The sequence below is a fragment of the Talpa europaea genome (assembly GCF_964194135.1).
Source record: "Talpa europaea genome assembly, chromosome: 5".
In the NCBI taxonomy this organism is placed as follows: domain Eukaryota; kingdom Metazoa; phylum Chordata; class Mammalia; order Eulipotyphla; family Talpidae; genus Talpa; species Talpa europaea.
In genome coordinates, this window is record NC_140071.1 from 97,654,780 (window position 1) to 97,663,908 (window position 9,129).

At 43.6% G+C, this 9,129-nt stretch overlaps 1 protein-coding gene across 2 annotated transcripts in view; it reads right to left on the reverse strand.

Moving 5' to 3' along the window:
* The window catches only part of BMP2K (BMP2 inducible kinase), a gene marked incomplete at both ends in the record, with an annotated part of 117,218 nt that extends 112,178 nt beyond the window's left edge, over positions 1-5,040 (reverse strand). For both annotated transcript variants that reach the window (XM_084234079.1, XM_084234078.1), the window contains one exon: positions 4,878-5,040. In XM_084234079.1, coding sequence (XP_084090205.1) covers positions 4,878-5,040 — 163 coding nt within the window. The remainder of the gene's footprint in view (positions 1-4,877) is intronic.
* Positions 5,041-9,129: the final 4,089 nt, after the last annotated feature.

Below are 9,129 nucleotides of genomic sequence, written 5' to 3' on the forward strand. Positions count from 1 at the left end.
ATAACAGCCAAATGCTCAATCAGAATTATCTTTCTTAAAAAAAAAAAAGAAGAAGAGGTATTCTTTCTTTAAACCCAGACATCTTACCTAAGAATAAGAGAATACACTCAACTTCCCAACTTGGTATTCCCTCTCAAATATCTCAACTAGACATGTCTGGAACTACTGGAGAGCCTTCCACCTTCACCACTCAAGAAATCTGACCCTTTTCTCCTGTGCCCCATCTCAGTAAATGGAGCCTCCATCCAAGAGCTGCATTAGCAACTCATTCTTCATACTTCCTACAACCAGGTCTTCCCACTCTATGATAAAATTCTCACTGACTCCATTCTCACTGCCACCATTAAACCGAATCTTGTACTTTATGGACCTCTCAACCACACTATATAGATTTTCTGAACATGCAAATCAGAACAAATATCCACTGTCCTAATCTTAAATTTTAGTACCTTTCCATTGCATCTGCAAATAAAATCTAAAATCCATACAAAGTCCTATAACCCAGGTCATCACCTCTCCAACATCATTTTGGGCCCTTCTTCCTTATGATTCATTCAATTAGTCCACAACTCTGGACATATTTAAATTCCTGAAACTCTTCCCCAGATAGGCACTTCTTTCTTCATGACATATATTGCATCACCCCTATCTTCACAACCTTACCTAACTTTTCTCATACTTCAATTCAGGTTTCAATGAAATTTAAAAAAGGCTTCCTTGATCATCCAACATAAAATGAACCAGTTATTCACTCACAAATCCTATGCTTTCTTCTCATGACCATTACTAAAACTGTTAACTACACTATCTTAGTGGTTTTTGTTTTTAATAATTACGTTCATCTTCCACACTAGACTATAAGTCACCTTACTGAAAGCCAGAGAAATAGGTTTTGTTCTCCACTGTAAAAGTGGCGTCTAGTACAGAGCCTGATACAAAAGCACTTAATAAATAATTATATAGTAATACTTGCTTCCTCTGCTCTCTATCCTTTTTCAAAATTAACATGCAAATTACTGAGAAGGCACAGATAACTTCTGCAAATGATAGATCATGCTTAAATTCATCATTTTCCTACTGAAAATGCAGTTTACTACAAAACCAGATGTATTATACTACCTTCCTGTAAAACTAACAATAAGAATTAGTTAACATTTAATCTAAATTCATTACACTAAACAGTTAACTCTGAAAGAAATACTGTGCTACTTTCACAGAACTCTGTAGTAAATTCCTGACTTTCAATTACTGACAGTGCCAATAACCCCAATGTACATGTTAGAAAGTTTTTACCCAACAAACCATACTCAAAAATGCTATCCTTATCCAGCCTCCCTAGCTTCATGATTAGATTAGTTCAACAAATTATCCATGGTGTCCCAGTCGCCATGCTCTCTATTTACTAAAGTCCTCGTTGTACAAGACTGAATTTTTTTTAAAAGTCCTCTTCTCGAGAAGGGACATTTTCCCCCCTTCTCGGGGACTTTTTCCCATTATTGATCAATATTAAACTCCTCTGACTAGTACAGAAGGACAGCAGAGGCATGCAATCAACTTGGAATGTGACAATGAATTATATGCGTTTAACAATTTTACACTGTTTCAAGCTAAAATTGACATATAGCTTTACCTCCACTCTTTAGCCCAAAATTGGATTGGTTAGCATGCACTCCAGAAACACAATTGTTTTTGAGAAAAACCACAAAAGTGCCCCACTGTGACATCAGTCCTCTAAATTCTGAGCAGCAGCTAAAAAGGTGCAAGTCGTCAGCATTTTCAACCAGAAAGAGACTGATAGAAAGTATGAATTTCTGAGAGTAAACACTCCAACAGTTAAGTTTTAACATACAACATAAGCATACACAAAGAGAACCCATGCCTTCTCTTAGACTGAATATATACAGTAAGGGTAAAAATGCGTATGTAGAGACATACATACAGACACAAATATATATATATACATAAACATATATAATTGATCCTCATTTGGAGATTCCATATATGTAAATTTATCTGCTACAATTTATTTATACCCCCAAAGCAATACAATACCCCCAAAATAAATAAAAAGGGATTTTCATTGTCAATTGCAGATACATAGTGGTGAAATTTTGACTAGTCCAGCTGGAGTCAACAAAGTGACAGTCTGCCTTGTTTCAGCATTCTTGTCTTACACTGTAAACAAGTACCTTTTTCAAGATTTAGTGTCATGTTTTTCTGATTTTTGTACTTTTTACTTGTGATTTCCATGTTTGATATGGCCCCAAAGATCGTGCCAAAGTATTGTCTTAATCTTCGTACAAACAAGAAGGCTGATGTCCCTTACAAAGAAAGTATGTACGTAAGTTTCATTTAGGCATGAGTTACAGGGATGCTGGCCACTAGTTCAGTATTAATGAGTCAACAATATATATTAAGGTGTCTTTAAACAGAAATACACATAAAAGAAGGTTCTATGTTGACTGGTTGACAAAAATGTCGTGAAGAGTCTTGCAGTACCCCAACCTGTGTTTCCCTTAGGAGCAATGGTTCAAGAAAGAGACACAGAGAGAGAGAACATCAGATTTACTGAAGACTGAAAGACACTGCAGAGGTCACCGTAAGCCAGAAGCCTGTATCTGCACTAGCATGGTAAAAATGCCTCAAGGCACAACATCTACAGGGTCTTGCCCTGTTTAAAAAACACTGACCCAAAGCAAAGATACAACTAACAAGTTTGTTTTTGGCCTGATTTAGCTTCTACCCCTTTTCCCACCTAATGGTGTACCCGCACCCATATTTAGGTACTGCAAACTCTAAAGGCTTTCCACAAGCACTGACACTAATCTTATAATTGTGCAAATGTATGTCAATGACTGATTTTCACTCCTGAATGTGAATTTGACCTGTGCTTAATTAAACATCTTATTTAGGTTGTGGCATTACTCATTGGGAAGGGAGAAAGGATATCATGCATCTGAAATAAGAAAAAATTGTTAGAATAAAAAAAAAAAAAACACCTTAAGTAGATTTGGTTGTGTGTGTGCTGAAAAGAGAAGAAATACACAAGGGAAGAAAGTCTAGGCTTCAGCCTCCTCTCCAGGGAAAGCTAGAAGTCAAGCTCCAGGAGCTGGGGTACTGGAGGGGGCAGCTCCATCCTCCAAAAGGGTTTCTTCATCGCTTACTCCTTTTAACACTTGTTTACAGATTTTTTTTTCCCAAAAGAAAATGACAAATTTAAAGGCAAAGTTATTGGAACATTGTGATAGTGGTATTAGCACTTGAAACGCTTGTGTGTGTTTTATTTTCATTTCCCAACATTACTTTTTATTGAAAATAACTTGCTGGGGGTGGTTACAGGCCATGCTTGAAGCAGCCACAGATGCTACAAATACAAAATCTAGTTTGATGCAATGTCAATATTTTCTTTCTATTAAAGGAGCATTTACGATTTAGTGAAATGAAGTGTAATACTACTCCAGTCACACTTCAAATAGAAACTACATCAATTCAAAGACAGAACTACAGTGAGTTAATAACCATGTCTCAATATAAAACTTACAACTCAATCTAAATCAGATCTTGAAAGTCATCCATAATAAACAGCTAGGAAATTTTACAGCATATTGAAGTTGCCATTATCAATCACCATGTCCATATTCTTTTGAGAAGTTGCAAGATCCTCTTCTCACCTCTCCAAGGTTCAGCTAGGCTCCTTATTAGGGACTTTTGCAAAACAACACTCACCCCTGAGTAAGTTAAAATTTCTTTCTTTATAGGATATTTGATTTAAAAAAAAAATCTTCTATTCCCATCACTTCAAACATTAAGTGGAATCTCAGTGTACTGTTTTCAAGCCACACCAACATTTAACAAATAACCAAAACTACATACTCTCTCCCCTATCTTTTCTGTTAACCTTGAAATTGGAAAGCGCTGTTCAGCAACAAATTATTTCTTATTGTTTAAAGTATTTATTTGTAGATCCTGCAATTAAAGATTCAAAGGTCAATAAAGCATGCAAAACAAGACAAAGTATTTTCTACAAACCATTCATACAAGAAATACAGAACTATGGCTTAGGATGTTTTAAAATGGAGTAAACTTTCTCGTTGCCACACTTGCAGTTGCTGACACAATCGGGTGAAGATAATGAAGGGCCAAACACAAAACTTCACAAGCGAAAGTTAACGTGCTTTCATAGCACCTTTTAGAGTACTACCAAAGAGATCTTGAGAGCCTATGAAGTACTACCAAAGAAACCTTGAAAGCCTATGTCTGATAGGGGAAGATTCTAAATAACAAAGATCAACGGACTTCAAGTTTACCTGCTCCCCGAAAGCAACCTACAAAAACCGAACTGGGGACAGAGTATCACCTCCAGTGAGCGCTCGCACAGAAATACACTGTTTTTTCAATTGATGACTGAGCTGGAGCAAACCGAGAGGTTCCACTCCACCGGGGTCTGCAAGGTCCCGTGCCCTGCAGCGCGGGGTGGAGACGAGGATGTAGAGGCCAACGCATGACACCCGCCTGAGCCACAGCTGGCAGAACAGAGCCTCAATCTGACCCTCTAATGAGTCATTCACTAGCCCAATCATGACACCACATCACTCGCGAAGACGCTATCTCCTTATTTCCTCACGTCCAGGAGGACCAAAAATGATTTAAACTGGCAATGAGAGAACGGTGCTTGGGTCAGAGCTGCCAGCGGCGAGAAAAGCTGGCTGAAGAGCGAAAACCCGAGTTACACTCCACGAGCCCCGCTGCTTCAGCGGAGCCAGAAGGGGGAAGAAGAGTAACACCGAGAGATGGAGAGACGAGCAGCACCCGGAGAAGCCCCCGCCACACCCCAACGCTCCCTCACCTGCCCGCCCGAGCCTCCCGCGCGCCCGTACCTTCGGCCAGCGACTCCTCCAGGGTGACCTGGTAGCGGCCGACCGAGAACACCCGCACGCCCACAGACGAGCCGCCGGAGCCGGCCCCGATGCCGCCGGCACTGCCGCCCGCCGCTCCGCCGCCGCCGCTCTCCGACTTGGGCATTCGCGAGAACTTCTTCATGGTCCCGCCGGCGCGCTGGAGGGCGCGGGGCGCGCGCAAGGGCGAGCGAGAGGGCGCGTGCCCCGCCGGGCGGGAGACCGGGTGTCCGCGAGGGGTCGCCGCCCCTCGCCCGTGCGAGCGTCCGTGCGCGCCGCGGCCCGCCGAGCCTCACATTCCGCGCGCCGCGAGCGCGCTGCCCCGGCCCCGCCGCCCGCTCCCCGGCTCCGATGCAGCTGCCCGGCTCCCGCAGAGGGCGGCGGGGAGGGCGGGGACGGGGCGGGGCGAGAGGGGGCGGGCCCGAGCGCGGGGGCTACGCAGCCGCCCCCGCCGCTGCCCCCGGCGCCCCCACCGCCTCTCGCAGCGCCGGGGGCGCGAGCCCGGGACGGAGGCGGGAGATGGAGACGGGACGGGACGGGACGGCCAGCGCTTCCCGGGACAGGGCCGGACCGCGCGGGCCGCGCACCCTCAGGACCGCAGCCTGCGGCGCCGCCGCCGCCCGAGCCCGACCCGCTCGGCCCGCCAATCGCGGCCGCTGGCGGCGCGGCGCCGGGGCTAACCGCTCACTGAGGCCGGGCGCCAGGCGCAGGCGCGCTGCCCGCGCCGCCGGAAGTGACGGTTCCGGCTCTTGTCACGTGGAGGGGGGCGTGGGGGAGGTGATGGTGGGGGTTGGGGATGAGGGCGAGGTCCCGGATCCCGGGGCTGGGGTCCCGGCCCCGGGCGCGCGCGCTGGGCGAGTGGGGGTGCGCCTTAGAGCGGGGAGGTGGCCTCGGGGTCGGTTCCCGCGCGCCGAGTCTGTCGTCGCGGCTGTTACACCGGTGTGTCACTCTGGGGACTTGAAAATGCCGCCAACAAGTTTACCCCCTGCTGAGGAACTTTTTGCTGCATCTGGAAGCCAGTTTTTCAGAATCTTCTAGAGCTCGCCCACCCTGAGCGTGGGAGGTGGGATGAGCGCGGATTCCAGAAACCCGACTTCTGAAGCCGCGGTGCCGCAGTCTGTAACGTGCTGGTGCTGGGGAGCGTCCTGCGGTTTCCAGATGACTTAGAAGGGCTCTCAGAAGTTCATGTGTGCTGCGCAGCAGCCGTGTGAGCCATTATTGGGAACGGGTGTGAATCCGTGGACAGATAGATCATCACCTTTGGCTAAAATAGCTCAGCGGACTCACCCAAGGTCACACAGACCGCGTGTGCTAGAGCTGGGATTGCAAGGTCCCTCCTTTGAAACTTAGTTTCATACTTGTAACCATTCTGCAGAAAGTGGGTCAGATGGTTTAAAAAAGAAAAACGGCCGATTTAGGACTGTTTGGAAACAAAACCAGCCATTAGGTTCCCCACGTTGCTTTAACAAACAAGATTTTGAACTATTTAGGTTTTTTTTTAAAAAAAAAAAAAATCCATTTCAGACACTGCAGGAATCTGAAAGGCTTCGTGGCGAGGCAGGTAAAATACCATGGGTGTAAGAAATGGGGAATGGTATAGTGGTAGAGCACATGTAAGGAAAGGTACAGATTCTCAGCTCCTGCCTATTTTTCCTCAAAATGAGTACTATCCCACCATGGCCAGAGGTTGTAATATTTTAAGAGAAGCCAGAAATCTGCTTTTTTTTTTTTTTCTAATAGGGTATTTCCCAAAAATTTTGAGTGTAGACCATATAAGTTGTGCCTGCAGGATTCAAGTGTGCACCATCTATGAGAGTATGTGAATGTGGTTCTATTCCCTTCCTCTATTTCTCCATCCAATTTTTTAGTGAGATACAGGCAGGAAATGTGCTTGGTCAAAAACGCTGCACTTAAAATCTTCCTTTCTTCATTTCCTTCTGCTATTTGAAGAGAAGCGATTTCTGCCAACACAAAAACAGCTCTCTGGATTTAGGCATTTTTGCTACATAACCCACTAAGCTGAATTCTTCATCCTGAGACCTGACCTTTAAAGTACATTCCAGTTCAGTGGCAGTCAGATTATATGTCAAATGATTGATGTGGTGTGACAATTGGGGATTTCCATTTAGAAATGAGCTGACCGTTTGCTTTAATGTGGGGATTCACTGTGGAGTCTCATTCCTACAACATTTGAGCTATATTTTTCAGACAGAATAATTGAGAAACTTAGTCATTTTATACAATTCAAAGCAGTAATCAGCCTAACATACAAAGTTTGGCCCTAATCCAACTTTACCTGATCACAACACAAGAATAAAGTTGTCTATGATCCCTTGGGAAACCAGTTTACTACAATTGCTGTGATAAAGAAAATCACTTCTTTGTGCCCATATAACCTGACTTCTAATATGGAAGTTGTTAGTTAGGCATAAGTACCCTTTCAAAATCTATAGGTAAGGGTTTCCCTGGTGGCACAGGGATTCAGGTCTCAATGCTATCAGGGTACTGCCAGCCACTGCTGCATGAGTTCAATCACCATGAGTTCAATCCCCATGAATTCGATCCCAGGCCAGGGAGCTAACACACATGGCACAGCAGACCTCTCCTGTCTCGCCTGCTACTCTTCTCAGCAGTGTATTTCAATAGATCCACCTGTTCTGCTCCCCACTCTGTCTCTGGTGAATTCTCTCACCCCCCCCCACCTCTGGTCTATACCCCTGTTCTTGTATGCATAAATAAATAAAAATAAATCTTTTGAAAAAAAAATCTGTGGTAAGATCAAGCAATGTGTTCTTTATTTTTCACCAAGCACACAATAAAAATTAATTATCACCTGATTTCAGAATGTTAACTCTACAATATTCTATGAAAACCAATAACATTATTGATAAGACTGCAAAGACATTATATTACTAATAACAAAAATACCAAGCCTTTACAAACACTTGCACTACCAAAAGATGTTATACACGCTGTCAGATTGCATCCTCCTAGCAAATTTGTGAGTTAAGAATGAGTAATCTTAAAACAGTTTGTCAGCAGAAACTGAGATACTAAGGCCAACTGTTAGTAGAAATATTATAGTAAGAATTCTAGCTTTTCATTTTTGCACTTAGTAGACTCTCACTATGGAAGAACATCCTGTTTGACTCTGTTGGAAAGGGAAAAAAATTCCCTAGAATAAAATATATGTATAATAATGATCAACAAAGAGTCTGATTTAAACACTGGCACTAAGATAATATTGTGTTTCCCAGTAGGGAAATACACACATAGGATAGTTTAATAAAGGTAAAAAGTTAAAATTACATTTCAAAATTTTTTATACATATCTTTCAAACAGTCATGCTATAAAAATTGTTAGGAGGCATAAGGGGTTAAGTATCAGCACTATGAAGCTATCAGCAACTACTGTAGCATGAGTTCGATCCCCGGGCAAGGAGATAACCCACACAGCGCAGCAGACTTATCCAGTCTCACCCACTGTTCCCCTCAGCAGTTTATTTCAGTCAGTCTGCCTATTCTGTTCCCCACTCTGTCTCTGGTGAATAAATAAATCTTTTAAAAAATAAATTTCTTCACGTTGCAAGGTTTCACATTACAATAGTCTGATAAAGATATCATTGTAGATAATTAAAGGATTCTGAGATCCTCAAACATGACACATTTTGACAATGGAGAAATGGGGAATTGCCGTTTTTTGTTTTTTTTTTTTTCCTTCTACTGATTGGAAAGCTATAACCCTTCCTGTTATTTTCACCCTGTATTTTTTACTAAGGTGGCTCTCTAAGACATATATGAGTGAAGTGAGAGAGACTGAACAGATGGAACAAAATATGTTTTTCCCAAATCATTTATTCCAGTGCCATAATTACCTTTACAAGTCATCTCTTTCAATGCCTGCATAATCATTTTTCCTCACAAGTCATTGTTTTCCTTTGATGATGTATCTTTATCATTACTTTTTAAAGAATTATTCCTTTAGGGCCTCTGCTGGTGGCACAGGCAGTTGAGCTCTGCTCTGTGAAGCTGGCCACAGCCTCTCCATTGCTGGTTTGATCCCCGCCAGCCAGCGAGGGTCCCACATGGCATGGCAGACCACTCCTGTCTTGCCCGCTGCTCCCCTCAGCAGTGTATTTCAGTCAGTCTGCCTGTTCTGTTCCGCTTTCTGTATGTGGCGAATCCTCTCACCCTTCCACGCAGCTGGCCTGTACCCAGGTTCTTGTATAAAATA